The sequence below is a fragment of the Chinchilla lanigera genome, unplaced genomic scaffold, assembly GCF_000276665.1.
Source record: "Chinchilla lanigera isolate Chin_1 unplaced genomic scaffold, ChiLan1.0 scaffold00049, whole genome shotgun sequence".
Classification (NCBI taxonomy): Eukaryota; Metazoa; Chordata; class Mammalia; order Rodentia; family Chinchillidae; genus Chinchilla; species Chinchilla lanigera.
In genome coordinates this window covers 838,144-864,930 of record NW_004955450.1, presented here as the reverse complement: position 1 = coordinate 864,930, position 26,787 = coordinate 838,144, and the positions used below count along the sequence as shown (strand labels likewise).

Here is a 26,787-nt window from a genome sequence, read left to right as displayed (position 1 = left end):
TCTGGGCTATACCCAAGACCTTGTCTTTAAAGAAGGTATATTTTCTGAGAAGCATTAATGGTAATGTTTCTTTTATATAATAAATTTAAAATTTGATCATCTGTATATTTTGGTCATACTATGTATACTGGTTACTGGGTTTAGACTAAGGAATTAATTGTTAAGTATAATAATGGCATGGTGATTTTTAAAATTTCTTTTGTATATCAGATATATCTACTGAAGAATATTTACAGGTTGTGAAAATGATACAGTACCTGGCTGATAAATACATAGTGGAATATTGTATTAATCTCGCCTTACATTTTTTAAATAGGAAAATATTTGTTGACTTTTCTAGTACATTTTAGCAGTAGTAGCTCTTAGGAAGTTACGGCTTATGGGAGACTGCTATCATAAGGAAGTAAACAAGGAAAGCGAACACTTGCAGGGCACAGTAAGTGCTAAGATTGAACAGGATAACAGGATAACGGAATCTCCTTAGATGGGACAAGCAGAGAAAGGTCCTCTGAGCCCTTTTAAAACAGACCTTAGAGAAGTTACAAGTTCACAGTAAAACTGAGAGGGAGACACAGAGTACCCATTCACCGTGGCTCCCACATTATCAAGGTTTCTCACAAGAACACTGTGCTCATTACAAGTGCTAAACCCGTATGTGTGTGTCACCCACAGTCAAGATGACAGAGGGGTGCACTTTTCCTGCTGCATCTCTCTTCTTCCATATTTGACAATTTTCACATATATAAACGAAAGATTAATGAAGCTGTTATTAAAGAAGAGAAAGAACTATAAAATTAGAAACATTAATTCTCAAACCGTGTATTTACTATTTAGGTATGACCCTGACTGAGTTGATCTATTTTCTCCTTTGCAATGGAAATACTGGCTGCCTAAAGAATTACAGGAAGAATTTTTTTTTTTTTTTTTTGGAGACAGGGTCTCACTGTAACTCAGGCTGGCCTTGCATTCACTTTTTATTCTGCCGAGGCTGGTCTCAGACTAACAGCAATCTGGCTTCAGCCTTCTAAATGCTGGATTACAGGTGTGTGCCACCACACTCCACTAGATTTTTTAATAGAACATTTGGAGATAATGAGAAGGAAAACATGGTCAGAGAAATTAATATGTAAGATTAACCTTTTTACTTGGTTAATTATTCTGGAAAAACAATCTCAGGACTATTTCTTAAAAGCATTTTTATGGGAAGTGTGCCATCAGATTTCTAATAAAATATGGCCAAAACAGTAATTATCTCTATTCCCTCCTGCAACCCACTAAGGCAGTGGCAGCAAACCTATGGTATGTCCCTTACTGTATTTTTCTTTTAAAACAAAAGATGTTAAGAGTTTTTTTTTTCCACACTAAAACCTCAGTATTTAAGTTTAATTGCAGTGTTGACACTTTGCAATAAATAAATGGGTTCTGGTTGCAGGTCAGCCCTCAGTCTCTAAAAGGTTCACCGCCACTGCACTAAGGTAATAAATAGCAATGTTATAAACCCAAAAGAACAAAGAGGAAGAAGTAAAACAAACACAATTTTGGAAAACAGAAAATGGGTGGCTGTTACTGGACTAGGCAAAAAGAGCAGAAAAAGATGGAACTCAAATGTCTATGTGGGGAAGGAAGCCAGACTAGCACCTAGGAGTCAGGCCTGGCCAGGCCTTCCAGGGGAAGTGTGAGGCACTAGAAGACAGCAAGCAAGGCCTTCACAGTTCCAAATGAAAATAGCTTCCAACCTAGAAACATATCCACAGGCAAAATCTCAGAAATTTACTTCCCAGGAAGCTTTCTTAGGAAGTTTCTGGGTTTTATAGAGTAAAGAAAAGTTAGGAAACCATGGAATCTAGGAAATAGTCTCAATGAGAGAGGGTGAGGACAGAAACAGGCAGACTGACTCTAAGGACAGCAGCAGTGCACACCATAGTGAACCAGTCTCAAACCAGGTGGAGGATGACATTCAGAGGGGATGCTGCCAGAAAGGGGAAAACACAACTGGCAGGTAACCTGACCAGACCAGGAGGAGCATAGACCAGAGATGAATTATGGATAAGGACATAAATAACCAAGTAAACAAAAAAGATAATCATGAATTGCAAGAAAAACACAAAGTTGTGTAGGGAAAGTAAAAACCATCATGTACTACATGGACAGGCTGAGAACTGTTTACAGTAGTTAATAGGCACGTGTATATATGTAGAAGAGAAACGTCCAATCTTCACTTTCCACAGTACAAAGTTACTAAAAAGTTTAAAATAGGAAAAAAAATTCAAGAAGTAGTGCTACAAGTGGAACTACTTAATAACAGGGAGGAAATTACCAGAAACAACAGCCAAGAGAACTGAAAATCCTCTGTGGCACAGACACCAGGAGTAAGACAAGGGATATTATGTTATAATCTTGGTAGGGTTTTTTCATTGGACTGGAAATTGAATCCAGAGCCTTCACACTGAGCAGCATTCACAGCTTTTTATTTTTTGAGACAGGGTCTAAATTGCCTAAGTTGGGCTCAAACCTGCAGTCCTCCTGCTTCAGTCTCTCAAAAGTCCTGGAACTACAGGAATGCACCACAACACATTGCATCAGATTAAAAAGCAATTCTCAAGTAAGAATGCTGTTAAGAAAACTAACCACAAATGTTAACTGGTCAGTTTTCATTAAGAAGAGGCATCAAGCTGGGCATGGTGGTGCATGCCTGTAATCCCAGCACTCAAAGAGACTTGAGGCAGGAGGATTGCTTTAAGTCTGAGGCAAGTCTGGGCTACAAAGTCAGTTCAAGAACTACATAGTGAGACTCTGTCTCAGAAAAAAAAAAAAAGAGGGAAAAGAAAAAAGTGACCTTAACCAAGGCATGGTGGTGAGCACCTATAATGTTAGCACTTGGAGACTGAAGCAGGAGGATCACGAGCTCCAGTCCAGTCTGGGCTATACCCAAGACCTTGTCTTTAAAGAAAGAAATCACCACAAAAAAACACTAATACAAATTTGTCTAAATTCATAATCATGATAAGATGCCTACTGTAAAGAGAGATACAGACAAATAAACAAAAGCAAAATTTCTTATTTCACCCTGTGGCAGCCATCTGCAATGTGATACCAACAATCAATAACCAGTGCCCCCTGGTGGCCATGCTGTTGTGCAATCTGCTGCTCAGAATCCAGAGTGTGGTAGAGAGGACACTGCGAGTTCCAGGCTAGGACATAAAATCCTGCAACTCCAGCCTTCTTGGATGACTCACTCTAGAGCCACAGCCCATTATAAGGCAGTCAAAAACACGGAGGGAAAGCTGTGTGATGAGAACGGAGGCCTCCTCGCGACCATCCACCAGCCTGCTACCCGCCAGTGGGCCAACAGGATCAGGGCTTTCAGGAGATTTTAAGGCAGCTGAGCCCCAACCAACACGTGGCTATAACCTCAACAATTCAAGCCAGAAGGACTCTACTAAGTCATTCTGCAATTCCTGACCTACTGAAGCTCGGAGATAATGTTGTTATGTGGTGACTCAACTTTTCAAGCAGTAACATCTGCAGTTATTTAGGACTTACCAAGGAGTGTATATTTGGGTGCTTTGCATTATCTCATCCAGTTCTTAAAAAAAGTATCCCAGAGGCAGCCTTCTAGTAGAAAAGCACACCGTGGACAGAAGACTAGAAGATGTTTCTGAATTGACATAGAGTGGTTGTTTGTCTTTTAGCAATGTTAATTCCACTCCAAAAGCTAGAAGATTCACATTATCACCCATGTTGATTTTATTAAACCTCAGCTGCTTCAGTCACATTTTAATATTGTGTGATAAAAAAGCACAGACCTTCTGGCTCAGTATCAAAGTACAATGACTGCTTGAAAAAAAATTTTTGTGTGATGGTTTTGAGTTGCAAGCTAAGCTAGCCACTTTCCCCAAAAAACATTTGTTTTCACTTCAAATAACACCAAACTGGCTCTTCAAATGTGGGTATGTAGCACATTGGTTCTCAAAAAAGAAGCAAGCTCACCTGTCATTTGCTAGTTCTACCACTATCTGGGTCACTACACTCATTGGTCTTTGAGAAGTAGGAGCTCAGGGAGTTGTACAGATCCTCCAAATGTGGACATTCATGTGCTGCATGGTTTCAAGGCCTCCTGCCCATGAGAATGCCTGGACTAAAACACTTCTGTGCTGGTGGCCCCCACCCGACCAGTGTCTGGACATCCCCTGCAAGCTGCCTGGAGAGTCACATACCGAACTTGAACCCATGATCCCAAGGCATGTCCATACCACTAGTTGCTAATGATCTTACCCCACCGGCACTTCAAGGACTGTTTATTGGCAGGACCTCCAGACCAGCATCAACTGGGCAAAACTAACAGATATCTTGGCTATCTATAAGGCTGAACAAGGTTTAAACTCTTCCAAGTGCATCCTTCCTTGGGCATTTTTTCCTTAACCCCACAGTTTCTTTCCATCTTAAAATTACTTTTTTATTGCAGTTAATACCTTCTTTGTTTAAACTACTGTACTGGGAAGTTTTTCTGGCTACAACACAGTAAAGTGCAAACAGTACCTCACACATGTATGGCCCCATGACTGCACTGTGCTCTTCTCACACAAAGATGCTATCTTAACCATCTTTCATCTGTCACAAATATGGGAGTACTCAATAAACATTAGCTGAATGAACAGTGTTCTTGAGAGACCCATGCATCAAGTAGAAAAGTGGATTGCCTTATTATCTTTGTTCTAATCTGAAATTTCCAGAAAGCTAACTCTTTTAAGGATAGGTAACAAAAGAAGACAGGTGGAAATGAGGGTGGTAGTAACTTAAACTTGGAAAGTATGATGATCTGCATTACCACACTTCTGAAATGAGATAATAAAGGATACCTTCGGATTAATATGTTAATGGAAAATCTTATCTTCAGGCTCTGAAAGAGGATAAAGTCTGCCACTTCATGGGTACAGATGACAAAAGTCAGGCCAGGGCTCCCAGGGCTGAAGATGGCTATTCAAGACTACATGGCTGCTCCTCAGATTATGTAACACAGGAAGATTCTCTCAGCACAGAGGACAGACTACAGACTGCAAACATGTTTTTGCTCTTGAGTTTTAAAATTTAATTGCCTACATTTTAAAAACCAGGTATTTTCAAGTTAAATCCAAATTTCAGGCTTTTCAAAATAAAAATCATGAAACTATACAATACTGGTTTCATATGTATGTTAGAACTTACTAGCATTCCCTTCTAGAGGGTATGAGCTCTCCTGTGACCACAATTCTAACCAGGGCATTTTACCTGTCTATGCCTCTCATAAGCGTGAGCATAAGCATGAGCATACGCATGAGTTTGCAGCCACTGTCATAAGAGATTTCTACAAACATAGGCTTTGAAATCACAGATTTTTGTTCATGTGTCTCTTCTATCACATGGTGGGCAATGAAACATAGGAAAGAGATCCTGGCCAAGTGGATAACAGAAGTCATGGAATTTATTCCATGAAGTCATTTATGTAGTAAATGCTGTTAACAATTTTAGAACTGCCATTATTAAGCAGGAAAAGAGTGGTATGGGGGTGGGTAATATTCTCAGTTTTCTCAGTGGATGAAGTCACTCGTGGGGAATACCAGTATTAACCACCGCTAGTGAGCAGGCTTCGGTGAACTAAATCCAGAGAAACACACCATCCTGAAGGGGAAATACTCAAAAGCCCAAAGTCACACGTACTCTCTACCTGCCCAAAGCCCTAAAGAGTAGCGATAACATCAGAGTCCATACTAGGAAGGAAAGCTGGGGACTAGGGCAAGAACCAGCTTGGATGGCTCTCAGGTGCACTTAAAACTCCTCCTCAGGGCCAAGGGCCTGGAGAAAAGTGCAGGCAGCTGTGTCACATCTGGTGGCAAGATTAACCTGTCTGGCTATAGTTAATGTACTGTTTTTATCTCTAACCAGAACTAGGCTGACAGCTGGGCATGGTGGTACAAGTCTATAATCCCAGCATTCTGGAAGACTGAGGTAGGAAGATAGCAAGTTCAAGCCTAGCCTGGATAACTTAGACACTATCTCCAAATAAAAAATGAGTGGGGATGCAGCTCAGTACAAAGGCTCTGGGTTCAATCCCCAGTACCTTAAAAAAAAAAAAAAGGTGGAGGAACATGCTAAGCTGGGGTATGAGATTCTCATTTGGAGCCAGGTACAAAGTGAGCAGGCAGAGGAGGCTTGTCTGCTACCAAGCACAGGACACAAAGGACAAAGAAATCCTAAGTCCCTACATAGAAAAACTATAAATAATGACTTCAATGCTGACACGCTGCATCTTTTCTTGAGACACAGAGACATTTCACTGGCCTGGAAGCTCTGTATCATCACTATAAATGCCCTTTCACTTGAGCTAGTGGGGATTTCTAAATCCCCACTTCAGCTTAATCCAGAGCAGAAGAATTAGAAATAAAAAGCAGAGCTGAAGGCCGGGTGTGGTGGTATACACCTGTAATCCCAGTACTCAGGAGGCTGAGGCAGTAGGATTGCTGTGAGTTTGAGGCCAAAGTGAGTTCAAGGCCAGCCTAAACTACATAGTGAGACCCTGTCTCAAAAAGACAAAAAAAAAGCAGAGCTGAGGCCAAGAGCCCCTTGGGCAAAATGTGCTGAGTTTTGAGTTCATGGCTTTAAGTACTTAGAATCTGCCAGGTAAAGAAAAGCCTCCAAAGGTTATACGTTACATGAATACATTACAGGCAAACTGTTTCATCTCATTCATTGCTTACCCAACCCACAGGCCTTTCTAGAGCATAAGGAAGAGAGAAGATTAGAAAACATGAACTTGTGTCCCTTTCAGCAAGAGAACTGGTTCAGCAATAGACACCTGACAAATCCAATCACGTTAAAACAACAGGTGAAAAAACTACCTACAGGTACACTCTTAACTGACAGGTAAGCTGGTCATTATGTAAGAACAGTCAGCAACAGTCACATTGGGCAGTATTTGAAATGAAGCCTGTGTTTTCTTCCACTATATTTGGATGTCTGGAAACTGCAACAACTCTTTTACTTGAGTGTTTGTTCCTTATAGTCCAGCTTAAAAAAAAAAAAAAAGGAACAGATAGTATACAGTAAAAGTATAAAAATAACAGGGTGTGTTGAAGTACAAGGATCAGCCCACTTAACAACTCCACATAAGCTTGCACAAAAAATACCAGAGGCTGGGAATATAGCTTAATGGCAAAATTTGCCTGGCATACATGAGGTCCTGGGTCACAGCCCCAGCACTAACATAGCCAGGCTTATTTATAAATAGAGAAAAGTTGGTAACAACCTTGACATTCAAAGTTCTGTTAACTTAACCACGATGTATCCATACCAGCAATAGCATATAGTCATTGAAAGCTGTAGAAAAGCACAAATAAGCTCTTTCAACCCAAATTCATGCTTCCTGACTCAGAAACTGAATAGATTCAGATAGTAAGGAATACTTGTACTGACCTGGAAAGATATTCATGATATATTAAGTTACAAAACACTATATGCTGTATTTTCTGTAAAAGTAACACATTTATAGTTGTATATACATATAAAAGTGAGACTTTCTGCACTATCTCTGCTGTTGAAATTTTGTGACCCTCTTTTTCTGGGCAGTATTGAGAACTGGTCCCAGAGCCCTCACAGTGAACTACACCCCCAGCCCCATTCTTCCATCTTCTATTCTGAGATAGGGTATTGCTAAGTTGCCCACACTGGGTACTGTAGTTAAGCAAGCAAGCAGTCAGGAATGAAAAATGAAAGGGAGCCTGAGGCTTTCTACCTACTGCCCAGTAACAGCTACCCTCTAAAATGAACGTTTGATTCTAGCCAGTCTGGGCAGTAAAAGAATAGAAACCCAGTAGTCTGTGTTGTACTCTGTTTAGAGACAGAGTAAGAAATGGCATTAGGTTAGTGAGGCCAACATCCAGGCTGGCTCATGCACCACCTATTTTCAACCTTCTTTTTACTGTAAAAGCTCTAAAGCTAAAAGCCTTCTGGAAGCTAAGAGTGGCCACTGACATTCTGGCCAAAGAAGTGAAAGCCCCCAGGGAGGCTTTTCTTCCTGTTTTGCCTTCTCAGCTTTGGAGAACTCAGACATAGTATCTGGAGGTACAGCAGCTCTTCTGCAACTAAAACAATGACAGCAACATGGAAAGAAAGGAAAAGCCTAGATCTCTGCCGAGATTGGTGCTGTAGTCCTAACCTGCCCATCTCCAGAGTTCTTGTTACATCAGAAGAACAAAACCTTACTTGTTAGGTCACTGTACACAGTTTGTTAGGTTTCCAGTTCTACGCAGCTGTAGGCATTCCTGACAGCACAAAGCTCAGCGCAGTGGTTGTCCACTACCTTTCCTCCCCACACACGACAGATAGAACGCATACCCTTCATCACAGTTACTCTCTGCAGCTGTGATTCTCAGCAAGATGCCCCAGAAGGTAGAGTAAGGATGGAAGACAGTGGTCATGGATCCTGGTGACTATCAAACCATGTCTCAAAAGCACATGTCTATGAAAACACTCAATTTGGTCCCTCCAATAAGTAAGTAAGGATTTTTTTGTTGAAATGCTAAATAAGTAAAATACTTTCTACCCAAGATGCTTTCTTTTAAAGTCAATTCTTTCAAATTTTATTCCATCCAAGTTATTACTCAGAAATTACTTAAGTGACTATTAACTTCTCCCAGTAATCACTCTATGAAAAAACTAGGGTATCGATCCCACAGAAATAAGTCAAATCTGTACTTTAAAAGCACTTATATTTATATCATTTATTATTACATTTACCATTGTTGTTAAAGATCCTAACTCTGGGATTATGTTCTGTATCTCATTTAATGTTTGTGTTAATCCATCACTCACTCCCTTTCAATGCATGTTACTGTTGTTTTGATTCCCTGTGCTTGGGAAATATAGGTCATTTCAAGCATGAACATTTACACAATTACAAATTACCCCAGAAAGTTCTTTTTTTGTGGAACCAGGGCTTCACTATGCAGTTCAGGCTGGCCTTGAACTCACTTTGTAGCCCAGGCTGGCCTTGAACTCACTGCAATCCTTCCACCTCAGGCTCCCAAGCGCTGGGATTAAAGGAGTGCACCACCAGGCCCGGCTATCCACAGAAAGTACTGAACTCAAATTAAAAACCATCCTCATGGGCTAGGGATTTAGCTCAGTGGTACAGTACTTGCCTAGCATGCACAAGGCCCTGAGTTCAATCCCTAGCATCACACACACAAAAAAAACAAAACCATCCTCATATATGCTCTTTTAATTAAGCTATAAAATATGAACACTTCCAAGACAGAATCACTAGTTATTTTAGAAAGGAAAAGGAAATAAAAAGATATTTCTTGTATACCATCAGTTTAGCTTTTTCAAAACTAATGCAAAATCATCTAAAAAGGGATAAAATGTGAAGGAAGACACAAGGCACTAAAACAACCACATCTCTTCACATATCAATACAAATTACTGCGACTAAATACATAAGGTAAAGGATATTGCTCTCATGTCTATGATCTGTCTAATCTGAGGCAGGCATCTTCTAAGACATGCCAAAATCTAAATCATCTCACAATGCGCATGCACACATACACACACAAACACACACAATACACAAACCCCCCACACCCAAACCCAAACCAACCCAAGCCTACACTTGGCAGTCTAGAGTATATATTCATTCATCAAAATCTACAGAAAAAGCTGGGTGTGGTGGTACACACCTGTAATCCCAACAATAGGGAGGCTGAGGCAGGGGGATTGCTGTAAGTTCAGGCCAGCCTGGACTAGACACTGAGTTCAAGGCCAGCCTAAACTACATGTAGAGGCCTTTTCTCAAAAACCAAAAACCAAAACAAACAAGAAATCAAAACCCTACAGAAAAATCACAATCCTAAATTTAAAAATGCAAAGAGAAAACAACTTTAACTATGATGAAATACTTGGTTAAGAGAAAAGTTCCTTTCAAAAAACTGTGATAGGCTTTGCCTTTATATTTGTATGTAATGTTCACTTAGAAGTCTGTAAAAAGTAAGAGAAAACAACTATAATGACAATGAAATACAAGGTTAAAGGAAAGTTCCTTCCAAAATACTGTGATAGGCCCAGCATTTTTTGCATGCAGTGTTCACTGAAAAGTTTGCCAAAAATAATCACTCTTTCAAAGAGGTATTTTCATTGTTGGCCTGGCTGAGAAAGTTACTCAACTGTCAATAAAATCAAGACTTCCATCCAAAGCCCTAGAGCAGTGAATCCAAAACCCATTATTTAACACACAAGTGCCAACACTGCAATTAAACTGGAATACTGAGGTTTTAGTTTAGAAAAACAACTCACCTGTTAACACCTTTTGTCTTAAAAGAAAAACAAATGATTTGTGCTGTAGGTTCTCCCCCACTGCCCTCGAGGTGAGCCAAGTTTATTCTTCAAAGACCACAGTGAAGGGTTTGACCCTTATCTACAATGTGTTAACCTCTACCAAAATGTTAAGTGTACAGCCTAGCACCAGAGAACAACTCAAAACAGTGGGCTCCAGTTAAAGATTCCTATTCAAAGGATGGCATAAAGAACAACTATAGGTAGAGTTCACTTGAAAAAGATACACATTTAACTGCCATTGAATATCAATAGTCAGGCTTTCTTTTACAAAAAGATGCCATTCGTTTCTTTGGAAAAAATAACTTCGATTTTCAAATGAGAAGTGAAAGTATGGGCTCAACCATTTGGAAACAAAAAATGTCAAGAGTTTTCAAAATGGTAGAGATATGTGTAGGTATACTTGTTTCAAAATGGGGACAATAAAATTTAAATCTCTTCACCTCAGCTTGACAAATGCAATTTACTCACTAAAACTAAGCAAACCCAAGAAAAGGTAAAACAACGTTACCATACTTGGTGCCTCCAAGTTTAGGTACATTGAAGAACTTCTTATGTGAACTGTCATTTAATGGTTCAATAAGGTACTCAAAGGGATATCCTGAAAAACAAATTATATTTTCATTAAACACAGCAATAAAGCGTCTTATGCAAAGGGAAAATACCTGGAAACCAGCTTTGCTCAGAGGAACCTTCTGCCTGGTGGGAATGTTCTATATTGGCATTGTCCAGTGAGGCATTTATTGTCCACATGTGGCTCCTGGTCACTTGAAAAGTGGCTACAGGAATTTAATTTTTAACTTTAATTTTAAATAAAGTCGCATGTGGCTAATGTCCACCGTTCTGAACAGTGCTGTTCTAAACTATGACTCTTGCCAAGAAACTGGTCAAGATTATTCACTCCTAAAATGCGTTCAAGAAAGCCCAGAAGAGACAATAAGTACGATTTTAAACAATGGATTAGGTACCCTTTAGAAAGCCATGTCCTAAAAGCTGCATTAAATACACACAGGACAGTAGGAGAACACAATTATGTCAGAGGAAATGATTTTTAAAAACAATTCTTTTATGGGGCATTCAACACAAAACTTCTCAGGTAAGATCTTAACAAGCTTTAAGACTGAAGACAAAACGGAAAACAACTTCGCATATCCTCCCTAGGAGACAAGCTCTGGTTTTGCAACCTCGTAGGGAAGACAGCGTCAGAGACGTTTGCATGCCTCCCAACCCTTAAGGTTCTGGGGGAAGGTGCGGGTTGGAAAGAACCTTCCAGGTCTTTTGTGGATTCATTGTGATGGTGGTGGGTGGGAGCAGGACCCTCAATACTGTTAGGCCGTCAACTTCAGAGCGGCTGTTCTTTCCTCTCTGTAGAGGGAGGCAGAAGGGGGAGGGGACACTGCAGTAGACCGTGAGAAGCCGGACGAGCGCTGTTCGGCCTCTACGCCCCCATTCAGCCCCCGAGGGCGCACGGAAGAAGGGGCTCGGGACTGGACGCGGGGTAAGCATAGAGCTGTGGGAGGCTGAGGCAGACAGGCCTCGTCTTCCACGTCGCTCTCAGATCAGGGGTGGAGAGGGGAAGATCTCGGGCCCCTTCCAGGCCTGGGATCGCCGAGCCGGGCCCTGAGACTACCGAGCTGGGCGGCGGCTGGCGCCGAGGAGGGCGCAGGCCCCGCCAGCAGCCGGGTGCACGGCCGAACTAGCGTCCCCAGGGTGAGGGCCGGGAGGCTTGGCTTTCGCAGGCCCGGCCGCCGGTGACTCCGGGCAGGAGAATGAGGCGCTGGGGGCCGACAGCGCGCGTGCCCAGTGTCCAGTCCCACGTCGGCGGCGTCACTGACCTGCACCTGGGGCGTCCATCGCCGGAGACCATATTATCCCTGCGGGGAGGGGGCGGCGGGGAGGAGGAGAGGCCGGGCCGGGCTGAGGGCAGGAAGGCAGGCGGAATGGCGAGGGAGGAAGGCAGGAAGCGGTCACGCGCAAACACCGCGAGACCAGCGACGGGGCCCGGGCCTGCGGTCGCGGGATTTGCCGCCTGACTCCCGCGAGATCTGCAAGCTTGGAGACAAAGAAAGAGATGGGGCGGAGCTAACCAGTAGGCGACTTTTCTCGTGACCGCTGCTGTTATCGCGAGAGGGGACGAGGGTCCGGGAGAGGGCGGTGTCGAGTTCTATCGCTTAGTGTCAGCAGGGATATTTCGCCGTGTTTAGTTGGCCGTTTCGAGGTTGAGCCCTCTGTGGCTTTTGCGGGGTATCCTCGGGAGCAGGGGTTAAAATTGGAACTCTTGGACTGGGGATTTAGCTCAGCGGCACAGCGCCTGCCTGGCAAGCGCGAGGTCGTGAGTTCGATTCCGGGTACCGGATACCCTCCCCGCAAAAAAACCCCCAAAATTGGAACTTCTAAGGAAACAGCTTAAGGAGACTCGCTTCTCCTAAAGCTAAAACCTCATAATTGCCTGGGTTTCCCGGGCAGCCGGTACACAGGTTGGCGGCTCTATCCGGACGCGTTCAGCTTAGGGTTGAAGGAGTTGGAGTTCCACGCGTCCTTCAGCTTTAGCCTCTCCACCACGGGAGCGGCTAATCGTGTTGTCCTTCTACTCCTCCGACACAGCTTCCAGGTCCTGCTTTTCCACCTGCACCTTCTCCCCTCTGCCACCCCCACCCCCAAGAAATGCCTTAGATCAGGGTCGACTGACCTCATACTCTCATCCTTTGGTTGACCCATGCCCTTCTATCTCCTCCCGTGACTGTGCGTCCTAAACCCCCAGGTGTCTGTCCTAGTCCTATCGGAAACATGCGACGTCCCACAAGTACCCCAAATGCAACGGTTCCCTCAAAACGCCTATTTCTCTGGTATTGCTTGTATCGGGGAATGGCGTTGCCATGCACCAAACCGCCCAAACCAGAAAACGACACATTTTCTTTGAATCGTTTCTTTTCATCATTGACCAACCCTACCAACCCAATCCCCAGTTTCCCCTACTAGTCTTTCTAGAGATCCCTCTTGCTACCCTTCAGGTCTGGGTGACTTTTAATAGTCCACTCGAAAAGATTCTAGGGCCAGGGTGGTGGCACAGGCCTGTAGAATTGCAAGTTCAAAGCCAGCCTGGGCAACTAAGGGAGGACACCTGCCCTCCAGTAAACAAGAAAAAGGGCTGGGATGTAGCTCTAGTAGAGCACCCATGGGTTCAATCCCCAATATAAGGGGCGAGGGCCGGGGAGGGTGGACAAGGGCCCTTAGGATATGAGTACTCTTCCATGATCTCCATGATCATGACAACAAACAGACTCAGCAGGTTAACTGACTTACCCAATTCACCTACCAAGTGACTGACTCAGGATTTGTCTTTTGAGACAGGGTCTCACTAGGCAGTTCAGGCTGGCCTTGAACTTACTTCGTAGCCCAGGCTGGCCTCGGACTCAAAGCAATCCTCCTGTCTCAGCCTCCTCACACATGCTAGGCAAGCACTGTACCCGAGGTACACCCCAGCCCTTTCTATTTTGAGATAGGGTCTTGCTAATTTGCCTAGGCTGGCCTCGAACTTGCTATCCTCCTGCCTCAGCCTTCCAAGTAGTCTGCATTACAGGCATGCACCAACACACTCGCCTGGCATTGATAATTTTGAAGGATACTGGCGATTTTTTGTGCAAGATGTCCTTTAGGCTTGTGTGATTGTTCCTTCATGATTAAATTTAGATTATGCATTTTTGGCAGGAATGCTATGTAAGAGATTCATTCTTTCAGTGCATCATATTGAAAGGCACCTGATTTCATATAGCTCCCTTTTTGGTAATTAGGTCATCTTTTAGCCTATAACTAGAGCATGGTTTTAAATCCAGGTCCACGGGACTCTGGTGTCCTGTCTTACCCACCCACAACTCTGGGGTTAGACATGGTATCAGGTATTGTGAGGAGTGAGGCTGGAGTCTCCAATGGCCTTGGAAAATCTTAGTCTGACCGACAGCTCAGTAGCTAAGCCTTGAGGGCTGCCGTGTTCAGCCAAGATGTATTTTAGTTTTACACTGAGAAAACCTGTTTAGCTACCGATGTTTCCAAAACAAATATGGTATCTTTAAAACTCAAAATCGTTTCACGTCCCCTTCCATGTGCCAACCCCCCATGATGAATGCAATCATTCCATACTGCATAGACATACTAATAAAAATAAAAATCATGATAAATGAGAATGTCTGCCGTGCTGTGGCTCACTGAAGCCACTGCTAAGCCCGATCATGGGGAAGATAAGAGCGCCTGGCTGCCAGCCCTTAGCAGATGAAATCAAAGAGAACCTTTGTACATCTTAAGCAGGTAACAATCTTCTGCCCGTTTAGTCAAGAGGAATGAAGGAAAAGGTCTTCTTGCTTCACCAACATGAGTAGGCAACATATTAAAAGAGTTTAGAAACTGAAATACCTGTCTGTTGCCCGCAGATGGTCAAGAAAGTTGTTGGAGGCCTACAGTACTAAATAGGTCCTGCCGTTGGAACTGTGTTAAGTTATAAAATAAGTAGAAAACTCCCTATTCCTCTTTCAAAGGGAAAGGACAGAATTATTATCAGCAAAATGATATAGGAACATACATTTCAAACACTGTTATGGGTTAATTGTATCCCCCCAAATTCACCTGTTGAAGTCCTCACTCCCCAGGATCTGTGTACATGACCTGATTCAAAGTTAAGATGAGGTCAGTCCTCACCCAGAGACTGGTGCATTTGTAAGAAGAGAGAATGGGCACACAGACAGATGAGCAGGGGACTGTGCTTCAGCGCCTGGATTGAGGGCATTCCAGGACAGAGAGAGGAGGGTGCGGGAATTTGGAAGACACGGGGTGATTTGAGAGGCATGCTGCATTTGACTTACAAACTTCCTAGACACTCTGAGTTCTCAGACCAGGGAGCTCTATAGTTTGGTGCCATCTTTTCAGCCTGAGCCTTGCTACTGCCTCCAGAGTGAACTGCCCAGGGGAATGCTGACACAGCAAGAGCAGGGACAGGATCCGGATCCTGACCCAGACCCATATCCCTCCTGAGGGTGCAGGCCCCTGCTCTGGTCAGGCCCAAGCTAACCCCCTAGGTGGCGCCCACCTTCCGGCTCCTGATGGCTGCTCTCTGCTGTTCTGCAGGCCCACAGTGTGTGCCCAGAAAATGCCCCGCAGGAGCAGCTGTCAGGTGCGGGCTGCTGTTGGCACGGCGGCCTCTGGGGGGCAGCAGCACCAGGCACTGTCTCTTTGAGAGCTCAGCGTCCCTCCCTGACAGCAGGAGGTTGATGAAACAGGAGGAACAATACACAGCCTTTAGTGTGACAATAAAAACAGTGTTTGTCATTGTTTTATAACAAGCAAGTGGCATTCTCAGAGCAGCCATCCTATAGGTTAGGTGGATATTTATTAAAAATGAGAGTGTCCCCACTCAAAACATGGCAGTCTCTGGGGCTGGAGGTACACACCTGTAATCCTGGCACTCTGGGAGGCAGAAGCAAGAGGACCACAAGTTTGAGCCCAGCTTGGGAAACAGTAATTTAGTAATACCCTGTCTCAAAATAAAACATAAAAATGAATGGGGATGGAGCTCAGTTAGAGAGCCTAGGGCCAATCCCCAATACAAATATAAAAAAAGAGGGCAATGGCATGGCAGTGACTCTTCTTTCAAATGGCCTTCAGAGCCAGGGCTCGGCTCATGCTTGAGCTGGACCTTGTTCCTCCAGCCCTGGCTTTGGCAGCCACTCACCTAAACTCAAAGATTAAAATCTACTTTTCCATCTGGGTCCATCTCCTACAAATTTCCACTCTTTCCCTAATGATATTAGTCCTGAAGTCCGTCCCCGTGGTCTGCACCTGCAGTTCTAGCGCTGGGGAGGCTGAGGCTGGAGGATCCCATTGAGTCCAGGGATTTGAGACCAGCCTGGACAACATAGCAAGATCCCATCTTTTAAAAAAGTCAAATTGTGCCAGTCTCAGCCACTGCCATCTCTGTGCTGGGATTCTGTTGGAGTGGAAGCCCGCCCCATCTTCCCTGCTTATTGCTCCACTCTGGGCCCAGTCCCACTCAGTGTAAAGCCACGGCCCCCAGCCCTGCATATTCCAACCCTCCCTGTCCGTCCTTGTCCCCACCTGGCCTTGCTGTAGCTCTCCGCAGTTCTTTGACATATCCAATGCAGTCTGTTCTCTGTTCTCCAGAATGTGTACCTGCATCCCTCTGCCTGGAGCTCCCACCCAGGCTCCCACATGGCCTTACACCTTTGCTATGGGTCTCTGCCCGATCTGCCCTGGCGGGTGATGCTTCTTTGTGAGCATCCACACCTGTGGCCCTCCAGCTTCCTCACACATGTCATTCTGCCCCAGTCTTCTCCGTGGCATCTATTGGCATCTAACATGCTCTATGCCAAACTCCTTGTCATCTGTTTCTGCTGGAACATGGGCTCCATAGGCAAGGATGTGGTTGTTGCACTCACTGCTATACCCGCAGGGCCTGGGACTGGTGCAGAGTGGGCGTTCAGTGAACATTCATTGGATAAATGCACATATCAAGCTGCCTACTGCAAGCTCCAAGAGAGAGGCATGCAGGACATCAGAGGCAAGGACATCCCTAGGTTTCTGGCCCCACTGGCTTTGGTGATATCAGCCCAGAGAGCACCTCAATGTTCAGAGCAGAAAGAGTTCTCTGGGTGAGGGTTGCCTGTACCATGGGTAGTACCATGGTATAAATCGTTCAAACACAGCAAAAGCAGAACCTAGGCAGCTGAGACACCTCAGTTCTTGCAGCTGGGATCCCCACAGCCCTAAGGGAGACCTCTCCCTCCTGCGCCAGATGTCACAAGGCTTCGTGCTTCCTCCTGCCTCTGTGTGTTGCTCAAGTAGGAAGCTGAGTCTCACTGGGTGCTGAGGATGGTGGTGCTCACCTGTAGTCCCAGCGACTTGGGAAGCTAAAGTGGGAGGATCTCTTGAACCCGCAAGTTTGAGACCAGCCTGGGCAACACAGAGTTTGTCACAAAAAGAAAACAGAAACAAATCAAACAGATGAACATCAGGATTCAAACCAATAAAAGAAGAAGAAATGTTGTCTCTGAGCATGTGGTGACTCGATCCTGACAACAGAGAGTCTGGGAGGCGGGACAGGGCTCCAGGGTGATGTGGAAGGAGTTCATACACCGCTTGCTCCCAGGCCCTCCATTCCAAGCACAGCACCTCCTCCTGTGCTCCGCTCCATGCCCCGCCAGCTTCAGATCACCCAGGCTCCTGTCTGGCCTCATCTGCGCCCTGCCCAGCTGGGTTTCCAGGGGCATCTACTGTACTTAAATTATGGTCATTTTTTTTTGTCCAAACACTCCGGGCCATGCACACAGGGGCAAAGTCCAAACGCTCTCCTGACATCTGAGCTCACCGGCACCTGGCTCCGGGTTGCCAGTTTCCATTGTTGTTGATGCCTCGCCTTGCTGGGTCTTCTGTGTCATCCACCGAGTTATCTAACAGGCCTCAAGCTCCCCGCTTGGCATTTGGAATCCTGTTCATCTCCCGTGAAAGCAGCTACCCACCCTCTGCGGCCATGCAGACCCACTACCCACTACCCCAGACTGTGGCTTCCCCAATGTCTCTCCAGTCCCCTACAAGCTGGGGCATAGCCTCTCTCTCTCCACCTGGACGATGACAGTGTGTGGGCCTTTTGTCCCAGGGATGGGGCACATGGAACGAGCAGGGAGAGGCACTGGCCGTGCTGCCTGTGGCCCACAGTGAGGCAGCACTGAGCTGCTCACTTTTGGCCTGGCAGCAGAGAAAGCAGAGCCCAGTGCCCCTCCCGGGCACAACCGTCACCTCTTCCCATGAGGCTCTGGCTCCTGCAGGTCGCCCACCTCCTGTGGCCCCCCTCTGGGGACCAAGCCTCCAACACATGACCTCCGAGGGGCACTGAAGAGCCAAACTCGACAGACACCACTGTGGTCCAACACTAACCCACCGTTGCCACGGCCGCTGCCGCTACTGCAGCAGCAGTTCGCTCCATGCAGTCCACACAGCTCTGCCTCGTCCTGTCCTTCCTAGGACTAAACATTGGTCACATGCAGGATCTGTGCACAGAAGTCTGGAAAATAGAGTTGAGCTCTCAGCTCTTCAGTTGAGGAAGAGTCATGAATGAAGGAGGTGAATGGATGCTGAACACTGACCTATTTAAAACTCATTTGTGGTGTGTGTGTGTGTGTGTGTGTGTGTGTGTTTAGAGCTGGGAATGAAACCTAGGGCCTCACACATGTTATCAAATGCTCTACTACTGAGCTATATCCCCTCCCCTTTTTATTTTGATACAAAGTCTAGCTAAGTTGCCCAGGTTGGCCTTGAACTTGCAGCCCTCCTGCCTCAGCCTCTGGGGTAGTTGGAATTACAAATATGTGCCACTGCACTTGGCTTAAACTCATTTCTGTTAGTTAACTGGAGTGGATTGAGATGTCTACCAATCAAGAACCCTGACCAACAGAGTCGGCATGGTGACAGGGCTCACAGCTCCATGTGATTCCTCTTCTATCCTGTGACTCTGTCTACACAGAAACCTTCTCGACTCTGAGCCGAAACTTGGGTTGTTTCCAGTGAGTGGGCTGGGGTGGCACCACTCACGCCTTCCACTGTGAGGACTCAGCAGCCACCGCTCATCTGCAGCTCCTAGGCTGCTGAGAGGCTGCAGGAACCAATTAATCCAAATGCATTTTATCCTGTGTGTTAAATTGGTCACCAGGGGGAGTGTGGATATAACAGGACCTGTGCCTGGAGCCTTCATTATAGGTTTGTAGGTGGAAGGCTTTCCCTGCTTCATCCAAGGGGCTCAGCACCTTGCTGCCACCTGTCTCATTAGTGAGTGCGGGACCCAGGGCGCTAGGCAGGTGGCCAGTCTCATTACCTCGCTTTTTAAAGGAGGGCATCCAGAGGTCAAGTGACTTTTTTGCTTCGTGCTAATCAGAACCTTCTGTAGCTGTTATTTGCAAGTTCCTGGGCTTTTTAAAAGCTTTGTCAGTGATTTCAAAAGCCCAATCCATGTATTGTTCTGACACTTCCACTAAAAGGGGTAAAAAATGAATGGAAAAGAGTCGTTTTGTCCTGATTTTGGTTATGTATGAATGACAAAGAATTCGGCTTTAAAAAAAAAAAAAGCAGCATTGGGAGGCAGGACTTATGTATGTACAGTACTTCTTGGTTTCCTACTTTGAATAAATACCACGGAGTGACAAAGACAGAGAACTTGACCGCAGGGAACTACAGTGTGGCTGGGAAGGGACAAGGGCTGGGGAGAGGTGAAAGAGCTGCTCCTGCCTGGTGCCCGTGAAAATGCTTCACAGAGGGGTGGTGAGAGACAGGAGGAACAGAACGCAGAAAGCATGGGCCCATTCTCTCCACAGGCACCAGCACCAGCCGCCAGCTGCCCATCCTGGCTGAGGTTCTGTGTCAGCCTCCCTGCCCTCCCACAACTCCATCTCAGCTCAGCAGCCTCAGTCTCTGGCTGTGCAGATAATTTCTGAACAAAAGCAAGACTAACAAAGTCCCGGCGGAGGGCGTGGAGGACTGGGTGAGTCAGGGTCCAGGTGGAGCAGGCTAGGATGGTGGCGGGGCAGGCGCCTCTGGGGCTTCTTGCACAGATAGGTGTGAGCAGCAGACACACATTAACAAAAGAAATGCTACCTTGGGGGCTGAGCAGAGGCACATGGGTCCTCTCTGTATTTATTCACTTTGCAACTTTCTGTGAGCCTATAATTATTTTATTATTATCACGATTATTATTATTTTTGTGGTATTGGGGATTGAACTGAGGAATTTGCACTGAGCTATATTTCCAGCTCCCATTTTATTATTTTTAATTTTGAGACAGGGTTTTGCTAAATTGCCTAGGCTTGAATTTGTAATCCTCCTGTCTCAGCTTTCCAGAGTGCTGGGATTACAGGTGTGCACCACCATGCCTAGCAAGCCTGTAACGATCTTAAAATAATTTTTTTTTTTAAAGTTGTTGGGCCAAGCGGGGTAGCCCAGTGGGAGAGCGCCTGCCTAGCATGCGTGAGGCCCTGGGTTAGATCCCAGCATGTCAAAAATAAACAAAAGCAGGGCTGGGGATATAGCTCAGTGGGAGAGCGCTTGCCTATCATGCACAAGGCCCTGAGTTCAATCCCCAGTACCACACACCCACACAAGTGCACACACAAAACAATACATTCCAGTGTATTGCTATTGATGTGAACAGTACAGATTTGTCCTTAAGATGTGGGGTTGGGGAGGCTCCACAGTCAGGGGAAGGAGAAAGCTGGCCCCAGGGAGGAGACTGGACCAAGACCTTTCTGGAGACCCAAGTGGGAGTGGGAAGGGGACAGGAAGCAAGAATCTGGGACTTGAGGCAGGGATCAAGGTAAATCAAGCACCAGGCATCACAAGAGCTTGGGAGAACAGGAGCCGGGAAAGAAGAAGGAAGGCAAGAGCGCAGAGTGAGCTCCTGGGTCCCTGCTGTCTGAAGTTTGCTCTTCATATGGTTGGGGTGTGATATGGGTGTGTTGTCCCAAGCAAAAGGGGCCAAGGGAGAATGAGAGGACAGAGATGGTATATTGGTCCTTCTGTGACAAAATATCATAACCTAGGGGTCTTGAACAGGAGGTATTTACTTCTTGAAGGAGGCTGGGGCTCTAAGATGGCGGTACTGGCACACGCCAAGGACCTGCAGTGAGTCACTGGGGAAAAACCCTTGTCTCTTGCCAGAGCTCCATGTGAGGAAGGCTGAGTTGTCAGCATCCATGAACTGGGTGGGGAACAGGGCAGGAAGTAACCCCAGGCTCCATAGACTGCTCTGTAGAGAGGCCCCCATGAAGCATGTGTCTGACACATGCAGGGCTGGCCACTGGGAGGGCCCCCCTTGTCCCAAGAATGAACCATGGGGCAGGTGGGAGTAGTTATCCTTTGTTGAGAGAAATCCAGCACAAGCATTTGCTCAGAGGCCCTAAAAGATGACGAGAATGAGAACCAGATTTCACAGGGCTACAGAGAGAGGAAACCAGAGTTCTCCTTTAGCTTTAGAAACTGGGGCACACATTTGAAAGGAGGGAGACAACACGTAGACACACAGGTGACTTGCCCAAGGTCACATGGGCTCCGTGAGGCCTTTTGACCCCCTCCCCGCACCCTGAAACAGCCCATCTTCTTTACCCGCTGACCTGACAGCAGAGACTCGGGAAGGCCCTGCTGCTGGCGGTCTGTATTGAAGTCTTGATGACACTAATGGGATACAGTCGCTAGGCTTCCTAATTTAATCAGGCCTTTATTATTTGCACATTGACCATGCCATTGCACACATTACCCTTGGATGTGTGTCTAAAGTGATTGTTTGGCTCCAGTTTTGTGGACTCTGCAGACAAAACTCTCCTGTGAAGGGGGTAGGTTGGATATTCCAAGGTTGCGTTCCAGCCGGGGAACACGTTTCATTCCCAAAGCTTATCAACCATTTCCATCCTACCAGGCCCCTCTCAGCTGTCACAGCACATGGACTTTATTTCCTTAGGGAAGCCAGGGGCAGCAGTCTCTCAAATATGACAACCATGTGACTCACGGTTCTGATCAGACTCCACCGTTGGGTTGGGTAGGTAAGCTGTGCTGGGGAGTCCCAGTGATGGGGGAGGTGGTGGTGAGTAAAGACCAGCTCTCCACATTGCTGACCAGTGTCTTAACCTCTTGTGTCAGGACCACTGGGCCATAGGTTGCTCCCTCTACCCCCACTCCTCACCCTATCCCAGACCAAAGGGCATAGGCTTTGATTGTACAGTACTCCTACACCTGGGTCAAAGGTAGAAAACCAAGGCTTTGCAGCCCAAATAAACTGGGTTTGAGTTCCAGCTCTGCACATCAACTCTTACCTTTAGGAAACTTGCTTCACGTCTCAGAGCTCCTGTTTCTTCCTCAGCAAAGTCTGAACAATTGGAGTACATACATGATAGGGCTGATGAGACAATTAGATGAGATAATATACAGCAGCTGATTAGTTCATTCTACGAATTCTGTGAATGGTGATAAAATGATTGGTACATGTAGCGCATCAAATGCAATGTCAGCAGTGTAAGAAGCACTGTTGTTTACATAGTATTAAAAAAAGAACACCTTGCCAATTACATTAGGACACAAGGCTTGTTATCGCATATTTATAAAACTGCTTTCATAGACTTAGTTATACATCAATGTTTGATGATATGTCAGAATGCATAATATGCATATGTCAAAAAGGAAATGTAAGCAAAATGAATTTTGGAAGGGAGCAACCCTCCTGAATCACTTTTGTTTTTAAGATGGAGTCTTGATGTGTTACCCAGGCTGGCCTTGAATATGCAATCCTCCCACAGAATCACTTTTTGAGTCAGTATCACAAATACTGACTCAAAATAATCATATTTCTCAAATAATATTGTCCTCTCAATAATATTGTCCTTCAAAATAATCATATTTCTCAAATAATATTGTCCTTCAAATCATCAACAAAATGAGTGAGTCCCTGTTTCTCATAAAAGAACCTTCCTTATGGCCCCCAGGTTTCCTTCCAAGTCACAGATACCCATTCCCAAATGTTACGCATGGTCCCCTGGCAACCATAATTGTAAGAGGCTTCCTGAGTTCAAAGACACCAAAATGTGAAAAAGATGTGCATTTCAGTATCAATAAAATATGATGTTATGGTGTTAAAGTCAGTTGTGAAGTGTATTGTGTAAGTATTGTGGGGATTCATAACCAGCAATAATTCAGGCTTTGAAGTTTGTGAATTCCTCACTTAAATAATTAGGGCACTCGTCTTATTCTTCATAGCAGAGTTACTAACTTGGCAGTGTTATTTGTATTATATTTACACAATGTTCTTTAATATTATAAATGCTTTACATCATTTTTTTTTGTTTTTGTGAGACTGGGGATTGAACCCAGAGCTTCATACATGCCAGGGAAGTGCTCTGCCACTGAGCTGTACCACTACACCCCAAGCCCCTTTAAAAATTTTTTTTCATTTTATTTGAGACAGGGTCTCACTAAGTTGCTGAGGCTGGCCTTGAACTTGCAATCCTGCCTTATCCTCTTGAGTATATGGGATTATAGGTATGTGCCACCATGCCAGGCTACATGAATTAACAAAATAAATTCTCACAACAATTGTATGAGATAGAAATAATTATTATATTAATTTTCCAGATAAGAAGCTGAAATGCACAGGCAGGGGAAGTAACTTTCCTGAGATGACACAGTGAGGCTGCAAACCTGGGGCCTCAACCCAGGCCCTACTGACATTTGGGACCGATGATCTCTGTTGAGGGGCTGTCTTGTGCATTGGAGATGTTTAGCAGTGTCCCTAACCTCACTCTCCAGATGACAGTAGCACATGTGATACAGGTATAACAACCAAAAGTGTCTCTGGACATTGCTGACTGTTCCTGGGGGAAATCAGTCCAATTGAGAACCACTGCATTACACCTGGCCACTTTAGGGGAAACCAGATCTCAGGCCCAGCTGCAGTGTTAAATTCAAGTCCAGAAACAATGAGAAGTACCTATGGTTGGCCACATAGCAGCTTGGGGTGGAACTGAGCAGGCCTGCAGGTGCTGCTAGGCGGTGGCCAAGGCAGAGCATGGATCTGGGACTCAGGAGACAGCAAGACCACAGAATCTGAAGATGTGTGGGCGTGACTGGCGTGTGGGGAACATGATCCCTCTCCATCCTGCCGACCCACCACATTCTTCTCCTTGCCCTCCAGAGCCAATTTCCATCATGAATACAGTGCATATCCTTCCATTCCGTTTCCCCTCATGTTCCTACATGGGCTTGATTTTTCCACTTAAACGTACACAAATAGGATTTAAATTTTGTATTAGACAGCAATTTTTTTTTTCACCCAGCAGGCTATATTTTAAGCTTTATCCATAATAGTAAGTATAGCTTGGGTTTGTTAGTTGGGTTTGGTTTGATTTTTTTGATGGTGGAGGTTGAACCTAGGACTTCATGCATACTAAGCACTCCAAGTATATGCTCACCCCTGAGTTACACTCTGCTTTGCACATTGCTTCAGTGCATTATGATCATACCATATGTTACCTCACCACTCTTCCTATTGGTGGGCAGCTGAGTCGTTTGTGGTTTTGCATAATTACTCACACCCTGCAGCCATATCCTCGAATATATCTGCTGAAGCATTTACCTACAGATGAAATTGCAGTTTACAGGGAATGCAATTGAAATGAAATGCTCCATTTCACTTGATGCTGCCAGATTGTCCTCTGTTGGGTCTATACCAATTTGTCTATTTGTCCTCTTACCCGCAATGTACACAAGTTAGCCTTTCCCACACCCTTACCAATATTGCGCTTCTTTAAAATTTTTGCCAATCTGAGGGGAATTTGATCCCACTGGGGAGGGCCAAAAATGCGAGTAAACATTGTCTATTGTGTGTGTGTGAGGAGAAATGGTGAGAACAAGTATGTTGGGCCACAGGCATCACTGAGATTTAAAGTTGATGAATTGCCTGACAACTTCTCCAAGCCATTCACCATGGCCACAAACTGCCCTTAAAACAAAATAGTCATCACACTGACTGCTGTGATGAAAGGACTTCCTGTGGACCTATCAGCACAGTCTGCAATGTGACTGGACAGTCCCTGACTGTCCCTTGGCCACTCAACAAGAGCCTGAAGGCCTGCCCTCTGCTCCATAAGGCCTGGATGTGGCAGATATGAACCACAGGCCCTGAGCTCTGTGTTCCCCACCCAGTGCCTACCCAAGAATTGATAGGTCTGATTGGTGAAGATGAATCGGTCCTTCAGGTGGAAGCCTGGTTGGCCCGCTCTTCAAATGGCTTCAGGAGGAGAGGTTTGCCTGTTTCAGTGCATGTAGGTCTTGCAGGAGCCTCAATAACAGCACAGTGTGACTCAATGCATTTGCATGGGGTCCGGGCTCTTTGCAGGAGAAGCTTCTGGAGGTGCTGACCTTGCAGGTCCCAGGCTCACACTATGAGCAGAAACCTTGGGGTTGGTGGGGAACCTGAGCCGGGCATCTGCACTCTTCTCCAATCCACCTTCCAGCCAGCTGAGTCCCTCTTGGTCTCAGATTCTCTACCTGTAGACTAACAAATGCTTATTCATGCTTAGTGAACATCTGAATATTAGGAAATAGCTGAAATAGTGGCACCTACTGAATGGAACGCCTGAGAGGATTGAGTGACAATGTCACACACGGGTGCTTGGCCCAGAGCTGGGCACACAGGAAATCCTGGAAAGGCCGGTGTAGTAGAATCATGAATGCCATGGAGCCCGCAGGGAGTTGGAAAGGAACACATTTCTTCCTAGTGTTGTGAGGGCAAAGGCATCCTTATTCAATCTTAGTCCTTGGCAGGAAGCTGCCCTCCAGTCATTTATTAATGCCACCCTCCAATGTCCTGGACAGTTAGGAACCCAGGCCATGCCACTGACCCAAGACACCCTCAGCCCAGCTTCCTGCCCAGAGACTCCATCCTCCCAGGAGCGGTTCTGCAGGGTGCTGTGTCATTTGCTTGCTGCAACCACTCTTGATGCTTCTCCTTAAATCATCCCTGCATCCCAGGATGGGGGCTCGCATCTCAGGCTCCAGCTGTCCCCTGTGGATACAAACGGTGCCCCTTGGGCTGTTTGTCTTGTTGCACTTGCAGTCTGCCTTCCATGAAATGTTGAGGCTGGCATCTTTGTGGCTTGATGAAGCCATTATTCTTCCGGGTGACATTTTCTGGGAGCATGTGGATTCACGCAGAGTTGAGGACAGCCCCCACCCAGGTCTGGAGTCCTGTAAACATTCTTAACTGTGTCTATTGTCCTCAGTCTTAGACACATACCTGTCTGCCTTGGACCAAAGCATTCCAGGGCACTGAGTTCATGGGTAGCCCTTGCTGAACGGTAGGTACCTGGCCACTTCCTGAGACCTTGCTAACTGCAGGCTCGCTGGGGCTGAGGCCCAAGACTTTGCATTTTTAACAAACTCCCGGGCAACCTGATGGTGCTGGTCCAGGGATTGCACTTGCAGCAGCCACACTTGCATTCACCTGCAGGTTTTAGGTGGCTGGGCCTGCACCCTAAAGTTTCTAATTCGGGTCTAGGGTATGCCCCATAATGTGCATTTCTAAGAAGTTCTCAGGCAAGACCAGCACTGCTGATCTGGGGACCACACTTTGAGTCATTGTTCTAGTTTCCCACGTCTCCCGTTTGCTAAGGTTCCCCGAATTCCCCCACTCTAGGACAGTTCAACCTAGTCATGCTAAGCACCTTGCCTGTTATTTCTATAGCTGGCCACACCCCAAGGTGACCAGTGGCCCCTGTGTCCTGTCTGGCTTCTGTCTCAGGCTGGTTCCTGGCCATGCCCATCATTCTGCCCATGTACCAGCCTCATTCCCCACCTCTGGTCTTTCTAGTCCTTTCAGCCTGGGCCCTG

The 26,787-nt window shown here is 45.7% G+C and overlaps 1 protein-coding gene across 1 annotated transcript in view; it reads right to left on the bottom strand.

The window, feature by feature from the left end:
- The window catches only part of Ireb2 (iron-responsive element binding protein 2), a 46,355-nt gene extending 33,978 nt beyond the window's left edge, over nt 1–12,377 (bottom strand). Inside the window, exons 1-2 of the mRNA XM_005393448.2 lie at nt 12,201–12,377; nt 10,877–10,966 (exon numbers count right to left, since the gene is read on the bottom strand). Coding sequence (XP_005393505.1) covers nt 10,877–10,966; nt 12,201–12,219 — 109 coding nt within the window. The 5' untranslated portion in view covers nt 12,220–12,377. The remainder of the gene's footprint in view (nt 1–10,876; nt 10,967–12,200) is intronic.
- Between the last annotated feature and the right edge of the window lie 14,410 nt (nt 12,378–26,787).